The sequence below is a fragment of the Electrophorus electricus genome, chromosome 23, assembly GCF_013358815.1.
Source record: "Electrophorus electricus isolate fEleEle1 chromosome 23, fEleEle1.pri, whole genome shotgun sequence".
In the NCBI taxonomy this organism is placed as follows: domain Eukaryota; kingdom Metazoa; phylum Chordata; class Actinopteri; order Gymnotiformes; family Gymnotidae; genus Electrophorus; species Electrophorus electricus.
In genome coordinates, this window is record NC_049557.1 from 2,660,524 (window position 1) to 2,679,617 (window position 19,094).

General features: G+C 40.4%; 2 protein-coding genes across 2 annotated transcripts; both read right to left on the bottom strand.

Moving 5' to 3' along the window:
• Window positions 1–14: 14 nt before the first annotated feature.
• nt5dc2 (5'-nucleotidase domain containing 2) lies at window positions 15–9,412 on the bottom strand. The gene is made up of 14 exons (XM_027033124.2): window positions 8,990–9,412; window positions 8,584–8,768; window positions 8,233–8,307; window positions 8,055–8,110; window positions 7,398–7,491; window positions 6,766–6,894; window positions 5,647–5,707; window positions 5,093–5,195; window positions 4,817–4,918; window positions 4,522–4,603; window positions 3,343–3,429; window positions 2,940–3,080; window positions 2,394–2,458; window positions 15–983 (listed from the first exon to the last, which is right to left on the bottom strand). The coding sequence occupies exons 1-14, from the start codon at window positions 9,342–9,344 to the stop codon at window positions 722–724; spliced, it is 1,797 nt and encodes a 598-aa protein (XP_026888925.2). The 5' UTR covers window positions 9,345–9,412; the 3' UTR covers window positions 15–721.
• An 808-nt stretch (window positions 9,413–10,220) lies between these two features.
• ccdc22 (coiled-coil domain containing 22) lies at window positions 10,221–18,955 on the bottom strand. The gene is made up of 16 exons (XM_027033125.2): window positions 18,549–18,955; window positions 18,041–18,218; window positions 17,288–17,420; window positions 16,569–16,675; window positions 16,194–16,278; window positions 15,928–16,097; window positions 15,045–15,257; window positions 14,650–14,841; window positions 13,070–13,189; window positions 12,875–12,991; window positions 12,598–12,699; window positions 12,334–12,441; window positions 12,101–12,196; window positions 11,926–11,985; window positions 11,590–11,664; window positions 10,221–11,316 (listed from the first exon to the last, which is right to left on the bottom strand). The coding sequence occupies exons 1-16, from the start codon at window positions 18,596–18,598 to the stop codon at window positions 11,197–11,199; spliced, it is 1,926 nt and encodes a 641-aa protein (XP_026888926.2). The 5' UTR covers window positions 18,599–18,955; the 3' UTR covers window positions 10,221–11,196.
• Window positions 18,956–19,094: the final 139 nt, after the last annotated feature.

The window sequence follows — 19,094 nt, forward strand, 5'->3', positions numbered from 1 at the left end:
AAACTGGGCGCAAATTAAAAGATATTGTATATTTTATTTGTTTTTTTAAATGTAACTAACGAACCAATTGAGTGGTTCTGCAAGGATTATAAAAAAAAAGCAAACATCACATTCAATATGCTTGGCTTTCAAACTTTTTCATTAAGCTTGTTCACGTTCATTAATGGAGTAGTATATGGTGCCTCATCCACTCCCAACTTGCGTTTTATTAAAAAAAAAAGTCCATGTCTCCTAACTAAACCCATTTGTAACTCATGCTCTTATAAAAAAATATTAGAGGTACCTGACAAAAAAATGGTAAAACGGGTATCTAAACAATCCAGACTCGAGCACTCTGTGTTAGCTAGCTAGCTAAAGCACAACGCCACGTCCTTGCAAGCAAAATGCAGCCTTCTTCACACAAGCTTTACCGTCTGTAAAAGTCTCGTAAACACTGCAAATGCTAAGTAACAGAAACTCCAGCAGATGGTGCAGTCACGGCCAACACCCTGACTCGAAATGCAAGACTACAATACCATTCCACCAGGGGCTGACGGCAGGAATAACTGCCCTTTTATTTTCCTACTCGCAGAAGTGATGTGACCCTGATTCTTACTACACGTCCAGGACCCTTTCCTTGTCTGTAATTTCTTTTTTGTGCAGTATTCGACAGCGTTTAACGTGTGCGGTATTCGACAGCGTTTGTAGATAGTTTATGGCGGCAGTTTTTTTTTTTTTTTTTTTAGCGTATGTGGGCCATATCTTCCAGGAATGGCGTTTTCATGCAGCCTGTGCACAGCTGGTCCATCCACAGCGGAGCCTCGTGTTGTAGGGGCGTGCGCCGTGGGTAGAAGGTGTAGGACAGGTCGTAGTTCAGCAGACAACTGATGGAGGCCATGTAGAGATCGGAAAAGCGGCAAAGGCGGCGGGAGAAATATGTGGGATTGTGGCACGTACGAAAGATGCTGCCAAACTGGGGGTTAAACAGGTTCTTGGTGATAGCCCTGTGCAAAGGGAAAAAAATGAAGGTGGTCACCAATAGCTAGTTATTCATACAAAGTCGTTTGCCTATATTAAGTTTACTTTAAGACAGAGGAAAGTCAAAATGAACTAAAAATCAACAGGGAAAAAACTTAAATATGTATACATATCGATATGTATTGTGAAATGAAAAATGCATTTTGTTTAAAAGGTTTTATTTAAAAATAAATTCTATGGTAATTGAGAGGAAATAAATACTCAAACTACAGGTTTGGCCAAACGTCTTTCAGAAGTGTTTTGTAAAACATTTGCTATCAAATAACCAGTGTGCAAACACTACTGTACAAGTCTAGATTTGCCAGCCTTCCATGGGCTACATTGCATTTGTCACGTATGTCAACAGCATTAACAACTGGAAGGCAGTCCATTCTATAGCTATCCTTCACACTAGAAATCCTTGAGATATAAATTAGACTCTTGGGTAATTCCCAAAAAGGTGCCATGGCATAAAACGTGGCATCTACTATGTTTCATGCGACACTGCTTAATAAAAGGACAAGACTTACTTAGAGCATGAAAACATATTTTGAACAACAAACATGATGTATTTTTTAAAGTTTTTCTTGTCGTAGTATGTGAAATTATAGTGCAGAAGAGTACTGCTGATCAAGGGATGCAAAAAAAAGAACCTAGAAGTGAGTATTTAAGAACTCAACAGGTTTGAGTGTGTTTATAACCAAATCAAACAAAAACTGTTTATTTGTGGTCTTAGCTTGTTCTTTTCTCATCTGTATTAAAAACCTTAAACCCAGATGTTTTAACAAGATGACCAAGAAAGCTGGTTAACATTAGCTAGACTGATGCATGAATTGCAAACATTCTCTCATGCAAGTAAACTCCACAATAGTCATGAAAATTGCAATGCAAGATCCATGTACAAGAATGACCAACACAAGTGCCTCACCATCATCCTCATGGATGTAGGATACTTGCAAATAAACATATGGATGGGTGTAAGCAAATGTTCCTTCCTGTTTGCTAGCCAATGTGGCTAGTTAGACTCATATTTGTAAAGAACAGGACAGTGAGCAAAAATTCTAGAATGACCTGTAAAAAACAAGACAAAATAGACTAGTGTAATTAATGCAAAAATAGACCCTAAAGGAACGGAACAGTCTTTTGTTCCACATTAGACGAGATTCTCCTTTTGAGACATGTATCTGGCCACTCCCAAACACTCAGCATGATCGGGAGTCTGCCTTTCTGGAATGTTCAAGAAATGGTCCGATACATGCATAACAGCATTCCCAAAAGGTCTGTTGCTATGAAAAAGTTACTCCTATTCCTTGTGAGCCTAAACCTGCAACACCCCTTCTTTATTAACTTTGATAGTGCATATTTCTGATCCATTGCACATATTTTAAGCCACTCACCGGAGCTCTTCTCTCTCTTTCAGCCAGTCCTGGAGCACTTTTTTGGACTCGGGATCTCGGTACATCTGAGGCAAAAATGCTGACATTATTCACGAAGTTTCAAAGAACTCTCATACTTATGTTTCTGTGAGAACCAGCCCAACATTGCCATGGTAATCAGAAACATGTGACTTTAAAACAGCTGCAAGAACACACAGAGCTGCTGACCAAGATCAATACAGAGCTCAGGCAGGAATGCATGTCCTTGCTCTGTAAAAGCACAAAGCCTTCAACTTATTTCAAGTTTCCATGCAACAAATAATGTTGACAAAACTCCACAAACAAAAAAGCAACACACTGCCGTTTTCCTGCTTCAGGGTAAAATTTCCGCGTTAACACTAGACTGAACCATTTGATCAAACCCCTAAACTTATATATAATGGACATGACCAGTCTTGTTTTGTGTTAGTCTGCGCTTTGCGTTATGATCGTTTCTGTGATGTCAGGAACTGAATAGAAGTGGGCAGAGTCACTGGAAAGGCATTTTGAGTTAGATGCAACATGTACCTGCATGCGCTCAAGAAGACCAGTGAGAGCCTGGAGCCAGGTGAGACTCCGCGCATACTGTTCTGTATTCACCACCTTTGTTTCCACCTCCAGCTCAGGGACGATCGCACCTGTCCTCCACCCATGGCGCAGCATCAGGTCCTATGCATTTTAATTAAAATCACCATTACTGATGTATGTAATGTAATGGTGTAATGTTCGTCTGTGAAGGATATTAATGATGTTAAATCATTGATGCATCTATGACGAGATGTCACACAAAATCAATGCTGCCGACCCCCTCCCCCAAAAAAAACCCACCACAAAATATTTAGATGCAGAATAAAACTGTCACTCAATATTAAGGAGTCTGCATACTTGCTGACATAGTGAAATAAACAGAGCAAATATTAAGAGGACTCACTGCCAAGTCACTGTACAAATGGTCCCCAAAATAGAACACCTTGGAGCCCCGCCAACCTGTTAGCTTCAGAAAATCAACCAGATTTCCCTGAAATAAGAAACACACAAAAAAACTGTAAGTTCACTCTGGACTGCTAATGACGAGAATTGTGCAGAATGTCTGACCAAAAAAATAATTTTTTTTTTTTTTATCATAGCTGCAGTGTATTAAGGCTTGGAGTTGTGGTGATAACTAGCCTACCAGACCTCCCTTCTGAGGGCATAGCAATAAAAGGTTCAATGGCCATGACCAATCGACCTCATAAAAGCTTGCTGTTCAGAGAGTACTGTGGGCTATTTTCTGGTGTGCTTGGTAGCCCTCACTCACAAAGGAATTCAGAATGCTCTACAAGGAGTTTAAAGGAAAGGTGACAAATGAGGCAGTAGTTCACAAAAGCCACCTAACATGCCTTTGATAAATAAGGGTTAGAACCATTGGAGGTTCAAGAATATTCAGTCCCTTAGCTGAGTTACTTTATCCAATATTACTACCAGGACATGGCATTTCACAGCAACAAAGCCAGACGTCTCCAAGGGGAGCAAAGACAACAAAAACAACAACAACCACCACCACCACCACCCCACAAAGGAATCAAGAGGTAATGTTGTGATGTCACCCCCCCCCCCCGCCAAGCCCATTGACTTTAGTCAGTGTGTGCTCAATGGACTCTGCTGAAGTGTGTTAAACTGAGTGTCTGACCCTTCTCAACAATGAAAAACTCAAGTCAGGGACATTAATCAATCTGCAGTTCACACAGGATCAGTGCTGGGAAAACTACAGCACAGAATCTTTATTTCCCGTTAAATAGGTTTCACAAGCAAAGAGTCTCTAATATGTTCTCCAAATACTGTTTCCCAGATGATTCACCCACAAGTAAATGGCTTCAGTACTCGTTGCTCAGAGACTGAAGATAAACTATTCCAGATTTTGACTACAGTTATAGATGACTAAGCTAAATGATGCAGGAATGTTTGTGCAAACATGGCTATACTATAAATCGGCTGAACATGGTGAGGATAGCCACAAAGTTGGTACTGTTCCATATTTGATGACCAATATCTTAAGTTGGTAGCAGTTATTTACTGATCACAAAAAGAACCTCAAACATGTAGCAACAAAACACTTCCACAGAGCAATTACCTGTTTGTAAATCTGCCCTTTGTCCAAATTCATTATCTTGTCCCACTGGAGGTCACCATTACTGTCCAAACGTCTAAAAGGCCTTAGAAATGTGGAGAACAAAGCAATTAGGATGTTACAAGAAAAAAACAACAAACAAAAAAACCACACACACACACACACAAAAAAAAAAAAAAAATGTGAACAATGCCTCTTCACTGACAGACAGACTTTATCAGCTCTCTCACTCCAGAACATATGGTAACCCTGTTTTCTGAAAATTATATTTGGAAAAGGGGAAGGTTGAGGGACGTACTTCATACAGTCGTTAAAAAAATGTGGTTTGTCGGCTTGAACAATAACGACATCAAAGAAGTCCCTCCAGTCTTTTCCTACCATGTACTTCATGCCTTTGTCTCTGCAGAGGATCAGGAAAAACAAAACACTGTGTTCATACACCGGAAATGGCACACCCTTGCCCTTGGCTACTGCTTAAAGAAGCTCCAACTCGCCTGCACATGTGCAGTCTGCACTTGTCACACTCAAAGCTTTCAGAAAAGTGAGAGTCAGAGCCTGATTCATAGAAACTCACACAAAGCTGAAGGGGCTGTTGGTAATAAGGAAGAGTTTCTTCCCATTGCTGGCCAGCCGATGCAACACCGCATAAGTCTCATCTCCTCTGAGGATATACTTCTCTGGAGAGAGAAAAGGAGGGGAACTGTCAGTTTAAGAACATTATCCCACACTTTAGTTATACTCAGGGTATATACATGAAATTAAGCAACCTTTAGGGGGATGTGATTGCAAAACATTTTTTTTTGTTCAGCCTGTCTGTGGACAGTGTTTAAATTTGTAAATGTTAAAATGAAAGTGGGGGACCATGTCGTGTGTGGCTAACCAAGGAACATGCTTCAAAACAAAGCTCTTATGTGAGAATGAGTTGCGTAACGTGAACCCTGCACAGAGTCACTGATTTCAGCACAGACTGCAAAACAGTTACCCAAACTTGAATCAAATTGCTGACATCTGGTGTTAAACCGACCATACATATAGTTACTTTGCGCTTACAAAATTCAAGTCTCCAAAACAGTTGTCAGGTCTGTGAACCTGGTAATATTATTGGCAAATGAAATACCAGATTCCTACCTAGGTCTTGCATTATCCACTTGTACATGTAGCCCTTGATGTGCACCATTCCAATAGCATCCTATGGAGACACAGTCAGTGAATCTTTAGAGCATTAGCATGGTGTGATTAAGACAAGACATCTGAGAAACAGCACCATTTACATTTGGGACACTCAAGCAATTGAGAGATAAGGGCCTTACTCAGGGGCCCAACAGTGGCAACTTGGTGGTGGGGCTTGAAATGGCAACCTTCCCATTACAAGTAGAGTTCCTTAACCACTGAGCTACCACTGCCTTTTTATTTCACTTATTGCTTCACTTTAACACCTAGAACAGACTACTGCATATAAAACTGGAAAAATGCAAATCAATAACTATGCCCTCTGTACAGAAATTTAGCCCCTCCAAAAAAAGGCCTGACTGAGCTTTACTTCTGATGGAACGCCAGGGTTTTTTCCCCCCCTCCTTTTCATAGGCATTTAGGTATAGATGGTACACTCTGTTATCACGCAAATATTATAGTGAAGTCTTCAAAAAAAGGACTTTCAGAGTCTTCTATGCGAGAAATCATAACAAACCCAATTTAATCCTGTGTGGCCACTAAATGCAGACCTTTGTCTGTCAGGCTGTTCAGTGGGGTGGAAGATTGAGGTTGGCAGCAGCTACGTATTCACAGTGTCCCACTGTGGGGACAGTCAACTAGACTTTTCCCCCTACTCTCTCTGTACACATAAGTGGGTCCATTTCGAAGCAGGATAAGGCAGGGAAAAAACACCAGAACAGCAGAATACTTCGTCCCACTCCACCCCACTGTGCAGCACAGCTTAATAAAACAAACCACTACTCTAGCCCCCTGTTCAGTTCCAAGATACTTACCTGAATAAAAACAAATTGCTCACAACCACAATTCAGTGGAGAATGTATGAGGTTTGGTTTTCCCTGACAGTACAACTACAAGTTTTAAGAAACTCCTCTGCTGACTTTAGACAACTAGAGTACCAGAGACTGGTATAACAATTACTGACTTATGTATCACACGAAACATTCTGTGCCCAGAATTGTATTTCTACATTCAAAATGCATTATGTTTATATTTATTTGCTGAATGGTAAAGGTACAGTACTGAAAGCACACTTACAGACACATCTTTGTAGAGGTGCACAGGGTCATATTCGATATCACTGGAAATGAAGTAGTCATTAGCGGCAGCCAAAAGTGTCATCTCTGGGATGGAGAAAATATCCATGAACTGCTTCATTTTGGGCCCCTGGAGATCAAACAAAAAACAAAAAAGTTCCACAATGGTACACACATTTATCTGGTCATTTAGAAAAATGGGGCGAATATTGCTAATCCTGTGGGATCCAATTGGAGTGAGAGAGAACACACACAACAAACTCCGTAAGTAAAGACAATGCATAACGCACACTTTTTTCCATGTTAAGTGCATTTATTTGGTCTACTAAGACGTTGTAGAGTAACACATTGTTTACAGAACTTATAGAAATCAGACCCAAAACAAAAACAGTTTTAGTGTAGTAAGTAAACCAATATGACAGAGAGAAGTATATTAAATCTTTGACAACATTTTCATGTGAACAGACCAAGCACGAAGACGGAAACTGCACTGAGGGCGGTCATACTTTGTTTTCTAGAGACATTTCAGCAATGAAGGAAAGCACATTATGTATGTAAAGATCAAAAGGAAACACTCTATTACTCCTAGAGCAGCAGCCTTTTTAACGCAAATAAACAAGAAGGAACAATAACCTTGCCATAGAAGCCGCTGACTTGGTGGAGAGGGACGTGGTTGGAACCTCCATACAAGCGCATGACTTCCTCATCCGGAACAGGCTTCAGACCCCTTTTGTAGAAAACATCTCAAATTAGAGGTCTGAAGCATCATCTTAACCCAATTAGGATTAAACTGTTGTTTTGAGTCAAACAGATTTAGGTTTATTTGTATCAGTCCAATTAAAGTTAAAGTTCTGGAAGTCAAAATGTGCAACATTGTATTTTTTTGCCTTCATATACAGCTGAACGTTTGCTCACATTTCTCTTTAGATGTGATTTGTTTTATCAAATAGTAGGCATGCAGAATATATCGTGTGCATTAGCACCTTGAAAATGGAATGTAGTTTTGGGGAGGTCAGTGGAACAGATTGTCACTGACATAAACAAAAATGACAACAAAATGTTCAGGCCCAGAATAATGCAGTGTTATTTAAAAAGCATAATCTGGGTCATTTTGAGTCCTTTGAGAATAAGCACTTGAGCAGTTTGATGTGGAATTGTTATCAGAGGGCAGAGGCAATTGAAATGGCAGGGAATCCAATCTATACATTAATACAATTAATAAAAGGTGTTACAGCCCTAATTTCATAATGCGCATAAGACCAATGTTTGCTGAAATATAGGACAACTTACCTATACACTGTACCCATCTGAATGTAATGGAAGGCATCTATTTTCATCAGAAGACCCTAAATTACACAGACAACTCATCACTCAGTGGAACACAGCCACCCCCTCTTAAAAATAATTTCTAAAACATGGATAATGTCATTATTTCAAAATTGTCATTCACAGTGTACTCAGGATATACCTTCTGTATATCATAATGAAGACCCCGAGCTGCAAAGTTAGGGATGTAGTTGTACTTTTTGATACCCTGAGGATACTACAAAAGAATCAAGCAAGAACCCAGCCATCATGATTATCAAACATGAAACATATCAGAATCATCATATGACTAGATCAAGATGTTATCAGTAAAGAAACATTTAATACAGTATCCTAAATTTATTCAAATACACAGCAGTCTTAGCAAGCAAAATTGCATTTTGGCACTGTAATACTTGACATAGTGAAAAATTCAGACTCCTTCACTTATTCAATGATTTAAAAGGGAAGAGATATTAATATTTTCACACAATGTTCATAAAGATGAACAGACCTTGTAGTGTTCTATCAGGAACTGTCGTGCTTTGTTGTAGATCATTTCATTCAAAGAGTCGGAGTAAAGGGCAAGAGTGTAATCATAATCAAAGCCGTAGATGTCCACCTCTTCCAAGTTCACCTCATTGTTGGCGTAGATGGTGGAGGGGTTGAGCAGATTGCATACTCCGGGGGGAATCAAATCTGAGGGGGATGTACATTATTAGCATCAAACATTTAAATAGATTATTAGGATCCGCTTTACAAGGCAGCTTCGATTACGATTGCCCACGTTTAAAACAAATCAGAGAACTAAGTGAATAGTGCCAGCACCCATCGTCAAAAAATAATCATATCATGACTGGACAAATCTTACCAACAATCGGAGCCGATTAAACGTCGTGTATAAAAGACATTCGGCTCACCGTGCACGAGTCGTTTCATTTCGGTGTATCTTCCCCACAAGTAAGTTTTGTGGTCGATTTGAGGGGCAGTTGAAGAAAATGCCCTCCCAGACTTTGCGAGAGATTCTTCCCCTCGCAGCTTTCCTCCGACGTGGTGTCTATGCGATGTTGCTGCGGGTGGAACCGAATGGGAGTTAGCTGCCACGTTTGTTGGAGATATGTTATTGTGTCTTTCTTTGCAGCATTTCGGGTCGTTTTGAGCTGATGCGAAGCTGCCACAGGCAAAAGCAGGAATCTTTAATCCTGCACAGAGCGACGTGTTGCAGCTTTTCTGCCACAGAGCACGGCCTAAGTTGCCTAATCTTCTACGGGACATTTCTGTTATGCTAGACTCAGCTACTGCCTACTTGTTTATGAAGCTCCCAGTCCCTTCCCCCACGAACACTAGGAACACTCGTGCAGCAAACTTCACCAGAAAAGATAAAGGTGGGGCTAATATTTTACAAGCCAATCATATTCCCGTGTAACATTGATTGCCATTTGAATAAACCAATAAGGCACAGAAAGTGTTTTTGATGAGTAAGATGTTTGTTTCTGGGAGGAAATAGTCTAGATATGCCAGTTCAGCCAATCCGTTGCCTAGCGTCATATTTTTTTGTGAGCCTATTGGCCAACCATCTGCATGGATGGCAAGCGGCGACGCCTGCATGTACTACGTGACTAAACTACATCTGTGCCTGCGTGCTGTAACGTTTTGTCCTTGGGCAATGACGATTAGTTGTTCCTATTTCGACCGTAGCAAGGGGAACCTCCCTTTTGAGAATTTGTTTTAAATAATCGAAGAGTGTGATTCTAAAAGCGCACATATAAAAATGCTGACTTGCTCAGTAAGGAGGTAAAATAAAGTTTGGGTATCTTAAGTTGATAAAACTTGTGCAAACTGAACTTTTCGTTTCCTGCGTTTTGTGATAATTCCTGATATGCGTTATCTATACAGATCAGTCGAACTGGTTTGTAGAATGCGTAAACCACCTCCTGATATGGAGATAGGACATCGCAATGATGAATGTCCTCTCCCTCCCGCGGGTAAACATAAACTCAATACTACACGAGAACTTACAATGACAAACTATATCGTAAGAGTTCTTTACCTCTGCTCTATAATTATGTGGGGAAACTATTCCTTTAAAATAGTACGAATACCGTACACCTAAATTGCATTATTGTATATATCAGTATGTAAAAGCACACAAAAGTGGAAATACGTTTAATCAACACTTTTACACTCCCAACTGCGTTCTCTTTAATCAAATGAGAGACAATCATTGGATCATAGTATAAAAAGAAATAGTGATGTGTCTAACCCATACTGTAGAAAATGTCCATTACCTCAGTTTCCTTACATTGGCCAAAAGTTCTCCAATAGTTTCAAATCAATTAATTCTACTACAGACAGTGCACATCAAATAGGAACAAAATGTCTGGACAAGTTAACTGCATTGGTATTGGCTTCATCTCAAATCGTGCTTTTGGAAAATACTCTGTTGGACCAGTAATGATCCACTTTACATTTCACCTCCTCTGGGATGTTACTGGAGTTGCCTGGTTAAACAGTCATTTTCAGTTTGACAGCTGAAGACATGATAAATTGTTCACCAATGAATCGTTTTAAAATGTAAATTTCTGTTTACATTACAGAAACCGGTTTGGGGTCATTACTTGCAACTTCACCATCCAAAATCATGTGCAAGACACTACAGTGTTTTCATTAAAAATCTGACAAATTCTCAATTTCAAACTGACCGTTTTCCAAAGTTCTTGTGAACAGATGTGACTGGTACAAAATTAGCTGTCACAGTTAATAGACACTTTTATCTACACAAACGTTCACTGTGTATTATGCAAAACTTGCTGTTTGTACAAGGAAAAGTGTAACTACTAGTTCTCCTTGAACCACTGCAGTCATGGCAGAATGAAAAAAAAACAAGCATCTCATTCAGATGGCTAGGGTTAGTATCAGTTAACATTTTCACGACATACTAAATTTGTGTCATTTTGATGCAAAAGAATGCTGTGTCCACATCTCCAGCAAACAAGCAGTGTTGTAGATATGTGGATCAAGACATTATTAAAGAGATGATGTAAGGCTTATAACCTTGGAGATGGAATGCCACTAGCTATACCACAACAGCCAATCAGTATCTGAAGTACAAGCAAACACCACCATGTTAGACTTGGCCTTCTCTGATCTTGGCAGCTAGTGCAGAGTTTTCCTGTCGAATAGCCTTATAGTCTTCCAGAATTTTCTCCAGGTTACTAACCGTCTTTTTACCATGCTCGGTCTCAATCTACAGAAAAGAGAGAAACAAGTCTGGTGAATACAAAAAAAATTGTCCTTTATATATTGATATTAATGCTATTGAAAATATATTGTAGGTGCACTACTCTGTATTCATCACTCATTTCTAGCAATAAAAGAGAAAACACATTTTCTCTAATCAGTTCCACACATTTTGGTCAGAATCAGAGTTAATGGCATCTTATAACTATCCCAATTTACAATGAACTGAACATGACCAACATGAAACAAACACACTCTGATATACAAGTGAAGTTCACACCTGTTCCTCTAAATCTCTGATCTCCCTCATTATGGTGCCAGTATCCTCAATGGTCTGAATAAGCTGGGTGCAGTTCTGAGAGGAGAAAAGATGGATCAAACTGTGAGGAAGCCATAGGAACCAACTCTTAAGATCTTTCTGTGTACACATGTAATTACTGGACAACAGCTTGGTTTTGTAAAACCACAGCCTCTGTGAAACTCCACCACAATATCATATTGACAGGATGACGTCAAATACCAAAATCCTCTATATTATGTAAGGAAATACTTTTGTAGTTGGTGATTTACTGACATGTTCTGCTTGTGAACAGATCATAGGGCAGACTACTCTTACCTCATGTAAGGCAGCCAGGTACTTATAAGATTTACGAACCGACTCATCTTTCTTAGCGTCCTGTGTGGCAGAAAAAAGTGAGCAAAAACAAAAACATTCATTCAAAATGAACATTTCTGGTTTAATTTCTCCACTTGAATGGATTCAGCTACACTCATTTTGACTGGGAACTTACCTTAAAAACCAGTTCATCCGTTACAGCAAATGTCCTATCAAGCTTTCCTGTAAGTCCATTGATCTCCTTCTGCAGCTCCTTAGTATCTGACAAGATCTGCCAGGAACAAGCAAAGTTTGTGTAGTTAAACCATTCAACTGTGATGATGCACCACATTGAGACATTAGCTTGATCAAATCACACTAGTGCGTGTGGCCTCAGCAGTAGGTGGTTAGGGGATTCATTCTAAACACCTTTGTAATTTCCTCTTTCTGTTTCTTAATGTTGCTGATGATCTCAAGGATCCTCATTGTGTAGGCTGAACGGGACACATCTTTAGGCAAAGTATCGTACTCTGCTATCTGCACCAAGAGAACAGGGTGAAGAAGGTTTAAATACATTCTACACAAATGCTCATGGCATACAAGTCCCCCAGAAGTGTGCCCACAAAAGATGTGCTGTTTCCCTTTAATGAATGAAAATAATGAAAAATGTAAACAGAGCCTTCTCTTCCCTACCAGTTGCTTATACAGGCTCTCTTTTTTTTTGGCCTCCTCAGCAGATTGCCGGATTTTATCATGGAGATCCTTGATTTCACATAACTTCCTGGAGGACTCCATCTAGTGAAATATTTCAGAAATGGCTTTTTCTTTCATACTCATACATCCACACGCAAACCAATTTGTGTACATATCTAAAGCAAATACATGTTTTAAGCAATAACAAATTTTAGTATCACTATAAATCACATCTATCAACATCTTTACAAAACAGCAAAGAAGAAAGTGGCTGTACCTCTCGGTTACTGCACAGCTCTTTGAGACGGCGGTGTTCGTCAATAAGTGGTGCCCTGTGTTTCTCCCATTGTGAGGCCAAATAAACGACTCGCTTAGCGCTGGCCTCCACCAGGCTCTGAAACAGACTGAGAATGCAGCAAAGCACATAGACTAGTGTGTTTGAGTCTGTGAACTGTGAGCATGGCTCCCATACCTGTAATTTGACCAGGTTGTTCTCAGCATCTGGTAGAAGGTTGATGGTCTGTTTCTTCACTCTGACTGTGTCCTCCTTCTCAGAATTGCTCAACTCTCTCCGTTTTAGCTCATCGGACACCTAGCAGGCCACATGCATACACACACAAAATGTACACATTATATAACCCCATATTGGTCTAAAACGTTTTCAGTCCATGACGTACTGAAAAATCAGTCAAGACCTCTGTATGGAAGAGTGCACTCTTGTACACAAGACTCATCTGGGTCTGATGATCTAAGTCAGTGAGGAAGAAACAGGATAAATACAGCTACCCCACAGGAAATTAAAGTTGCTTGCTTCCTCTTTCAGGCAGTGAGGCTCCATCTGAGATTACTAGTTCAAAACAGGCACACTTTTTAGAAATTGAGATGAAGGTTCACTGTTGAAAAACAAGCCAGCAACATTCTTGCCATTAATGATACCAAAACCAAGGAGCTTATGGTGCACTTCCAGAAACAATAGCCATCAAAATCAATGTCTTTTGTTTCTAAAATGTCAGCAGCTCCAGATTTTTGGGTGTGCAGTTAGACTCAATCTCTTGGTCCCTAAATTTCAGCAGAACTCTCAAAGAGGCACAACCACAACTGTTCTCATAAGGAGATAAAACAGCTTCAGTGTTTCATCTGCAGTTATCATGGTATGGTTAGGCAATCCCATGATCTCAAACTCCTACAAAAAGCCTTTTCAGGACTGCCTCACAACTCTATGGTATTGACCTCTCTCAATTCCACCATATTTATGAGACTCAATGTTGGGTGAGGGCAGAGACTATCATCATGGATGCCTCTCATCCACATCCTAAGCCCAGTTCTCATCTCTACCCACTGGCAAACATCTGAAACATCAAAACACCTTCCTACAGGTCTTTAGGACTCAGTACACACTGAATGATTCCTTTCATCTTTTCCCTCACTTACTCATCATCTCAGTGATAATGACTGTATAGTATACAATAGTTCTCCCTGTTTACATTACCAAGTCCTCTCCGACTTAATGATTCCATACATCCATATAGCAAATAGTGTGCACTTTCAGCTATTTAACCCTGCCTACCACTTTTATTGTCTATTGCAGTATTCTGTTAAGTGCAGTAGCCCCCTTGTTTGTCTCGTTTTACTTGCTTTCACATGCACTTTGCTTCAGAAACAGCACACTGCTGTGGCGTAAGAATTTCATTGTTTGTTCAAAATGCTCTGCCGTCTGAATGAAAATGACAACAAACCTGACTTGGCTTAAGTGCTGCTCCTGAGTTTCATCTTCCTCTGACCCAATAGGCTAGGGTCAGTGACAATCTGTTCCACTGACCTCCCCAAAACTACATTCCATTTTCAAGGTGCTAATTTGATTGTCATTTATTAAAAATAGACATTTTTCCAGGATGTACATTTAAGACCACATTTTAAGCCAGAATACACATGTAAGGTTACGAAAACAAAGCCTCACAACATTGAAAGACCACATATATTAGCTGAGGAATAAAAGTATTCTAGAACAGCATTTAAGCACCATGTCACTGTTTTTTACAGAGCAGTCATTACCTGATGAATGGACACTGTGAGCTGCCTGATGTCTCCGCCCACCTCTTCCATTTGTACCGAAAGCTGCTGCAGCTGCTCCTGGAGGGCGGAGATCTCCACCTCCTGCTTGGCTTTCAGGTCCTCCTCTGATTGGTGCGAGCTGGGAAGTATACTTGCTGCTGCTGCCATCTGTTGGGCAGCTTTCTCAGGCTCCTGGTAAATAAAGACATTTCAGGTGTGTTGATGTACCACTCAGAAAAAGCCAATGACTTTAAGCTCTGTCTCCAAGCCACAGGGACACTTCTAAACTTCAAGTCAATTTTTACTGCTGTAACCTTAGAGGAAGACAGAAAGCCAACTCCAAGGAACAGCCGTAAATCTTTTAGCAAACCAACATGCTCCATGTTGGTGAATACCTGCGTGAAGGTGAACTTCTCAGAGTGGGTGAAACGAGTGCCTTTGGCCAGGATGTCTACCCCTGTGGTGGTCCCACCGAAGGAGTTCAGCAAGTCAGTGAGGTCAGAGGTTGAGCGAGTGGTGCTGTGTGTGTCAGGCCGGGGCTGGGTAGCAGCCCTCAGCTGCTCCTCGATTCGCTTTTGTAGCCGCGCCCTTTTTCTTGAGCAGTACTCCTGTTGCAGTGAAAGTGGTGAGCTCAGTTTAGATACATGTTTCACTGTTCTCAGTCCTTCAGAACTATTCCATTTTAAATGAACAATATTTCCTACAACTCTGCACTTCGAGTGTTTTCTGTCACTATAGATGGATTCACAGCAGCAAGGGAAGATGGTTTTCTAATCTTACACTCTTCAATAAATCCCCCACACACTGTTGGCATTCACACTAAAGACAAAAATGTCAGCTAGTACTTGTTGACTTTAGGGGCACAGGAATAGCTTCTAGAGTTCAGTCAACTGGCCAATGTGTAGACTTAAAATGCAGTGAATACTGAGGTGAGGTGTGAAATGTCAGCACAGAGAGGCAGCAGGCCAGCCAAGGCACGCCTACATGCTGAATGTCACATTAGCGTGAAGGACATGACTGGGTATCTCACTTAACACGTATGTCTCTGTCTTTAAAGCGAACTGTAACTAGGAAGGAAGAACGGGGTAAAGCTAAGAGCCTTCCTACAAAGATTTGTAATCTCAGCTCATGTACATACTTTGCCTACTGATACATATTTCTAAAATGTACATGATGAGAAACATGTGGCTAAACTAATTTGTGATGACTGTCTTGTAGGTCCCATCACGAGAATGAATAACTCCTGTGTTGGTGGGGTGAGTTAGAGATGGAGCCAACCTCAGGAGTGAGTCTGGACAGAAGGCCTTGGCTGTTCCACTCGCTCTCCCACTCCTGAGCTGCGCTGAGTTCAGACGCATGATTTTCTAGCAGAGAGGCAGGCACCGAGGCATGGTGGGAAGGCTGGGATGTTACAGGCAGCAAATACTCCCTCCAATACTCCTTCACCTCTGAGAGAAATTTATAATGGTATTACTGTACTGCCTTTTTCTTTGTAGCTCTAATGCAGGAAAGTAACAGCAAGCGTGCCACAAAGTTACACCTACCTTTAGCCTGTTTCTTGGTGGGTGCCTTCAGAGAGTATGGCAGACTCAGCTGCATGGCATGGAAACTATGACATGGACCTGAACTCTGGAGACAAATTTACATTATTACTAAGTATAACTGGATGAGTATCCACATCAGCATGGCTAAAAACCAATTTTGATTAAGAAGAGATGTGATAATTGATTTCTTTAATTTTTGTAAACTATCCATATACACAAATAAAACATACTTCTAAATTTCTTTAATATATTACGTTGAGTTTCCCATGAAACATGCATGAAGGCAATGCTTTATCTTAAGCTTACTTAACTGCATTACACTTTTAAAAATCTGTCAGTGCAGCCCTCCCCCATGAGTACATGTCAGTGTTGTACCTGTGTCTTACAATGGAGGGACAGCCTGCAGGACGGGGGCAGCCAGGGTAAGGCCAGCTGGGTTTTAATCTGGGCTGCGATGGCTTTCTGAAGGAGAGCAGACTTCCCTGGGAGGGGAGAAATGAGTCAGGAAGCAATGGCCATGAGAAAGCACAATGCTGACTGTAAACCTGGAAGTTTCTTTTTTGTCATTCCAGGCATGCCAGACTTCCTAATATCAAGATGTAACATGTATGAAATTATTCTGTAATCAGGAAACATCAGGTAGCTCACGGTGACTTTTATAGCTATGTAGCTATAGCTTTGAAAAAAAAAATGTTTTGTACAGTTTGAACTTGGTGGGAACACAAATAAACCAGGTTGGCTAAAAATGAAATCTCTCCTTTTGGTGTGACTCAAAACAATGTTGTCTGACTCAAAGACAATGGAGTGGAAAACAAAAAAACAAAACATCAAAACCAAAGTCACACAAGAATGTTATTACAGTCATGAATGGAGTTGGTTTTGGCCATTTCCCAAAAATATAAACAATACATTTCATATAGAAAAAACGTATCAAAAAGTCTATTTATGTAAAAGCCACATACCATCATCACTATTCTGCCTAAACTAGAACTGAATGGGAAATCCTCCAAGGGCTCATATTCAAAGGAATATCCAAAAACCCATTTTATATAACAAACATAACCCTAATTTTGGATAACCTTAGCGTGGAATACCTGCTGGCTGGTCCAAGGCCTCCGCACTTTCTCTAGGCAGTTTTTCCACGAGGAACATGAGCAGTGAGCGGATCTCAGGTTCATTACTATACAGGAACGTCTGGTAGCCACTCTCTCCTTTATAGCCCAAGTCCTACACAAGAAGTCACCAGTGCAATTCTTTAACGAGGCTTGAAATTATGGAAGGATGATGACATAAAGCAGGAAACTAAATTTCCAAAAGACAGGAAGTTATTTCACATTTGCATAATGCAGAGTCCTTATTTAAAAGATTAACAAAATACTTTAGAACAGCAAATTCTGGTCTACCCACGATATTTAAAGAAAGAGTGTATTTAGACAGAGAAAAGTCTGAAAGCTTCAGCAGTAAATACCATATGTACATACAAGAACCCCAAGTGGTTTTAAACCACATACTAACTTTGAAATTCTAGATGCATTTGAGAAATGTATTGCTTCTACATTTTTACTTTTTACTTCTTTTTTGCTTGCTTTTTCATATTCATTAGACCAAGAAGGAATGGTTCCACTTTCCTTCTTTTCCATCAGTGGACTAGGGCGTTAAACACAGCACAGGCTAGATTCAAAGGAATTCAGCCCTGGACATTTTGCATACACCTTGCATAACTTAAAGCTAGAGATTTCTGTGCAGTCTTTGAGCCAGGACATGCTATTTTAAAGCAATGCAACTGCAACCTACATGGCCCAGAATTCAAGCAGCACACAATGAAGCCAAGTTTCCCCATCTCTCACCTGGCAGGCTTGGGCCAGGCTCATTCCCACCCTGAAGCGGGCTGACATGCCAGGGGGCAGTGAGGGGGACAGGCCATTGCCCAAGGTTGGGTCAATCACACGCAGGCATCGCACAACTGCCTCTACTATCAGCTCACTGGAGAATTGCTTGATACTTTGCACATCGTCATCTATGTCTCTGTGGGCAAAAGGGGATATAATATGCCGCTTTACAACAAAACACCTGAATTTAGAGGGACATAGACAGGTGGTAGGTAGATGCTAAAAAAAATACACACACACACACACACACACACACACACACACACACACAAGGCTGAAAGTTACTTGGTTTACTTCAGTGTGTAATGTATGCAATTCCCAAATTTCTTCAGAAAAATACATTTATATCATTTCTTATACAAATATAAAGAAAAATAAAACCTAAACAAATGAGTCATATGACACAAACAGGCATGCAGCCTGCTGATTACTCATTTTTAGCTCATTTAAACCCTTTGCAACTTACGTGCCAGTTTGCCTTAGAGAATGGATTAAAATCCTATCAACTTCTTCCATTTCTGAAAGAGATCTTTAAAGACAAATCCTTCTAACGTTTCAAGAACCCCCACCACGGGCAACCAAATGAATATCATATGGCTCCTTGCAAACAGCTATAGCTGATCAGGCATTAGCATTGCCTATATTCTAAGGTACTGTGGGGTTGCTAACTAAGACGTAAAGGTAAACAACTAGCGATAGAGAACTACAGATACGATCACCGAATTCCCATTTGGATTTCGAAATATTGCTCCCAGCGATACATAAGAGTCTTTACAACACTGTTAAAACATATGACATGGTAAGAATACAAGCCTTTTGCGTCAAGTCTAAAGAATCTAGTAAAAGTGTAAAGGAAGTCATACGCTAGGAGTGCCCGCCGCAGTGAACGATGGGATGTGTAGTTTTCTAATACCTCAATAGCTATAGTCGTTATTTAAACCTCCGCCAACAAAACAGTGTTTCCCACAAGCACTTTCTACTCAAGTCGCATGATTAAGAATGACGTTTAACA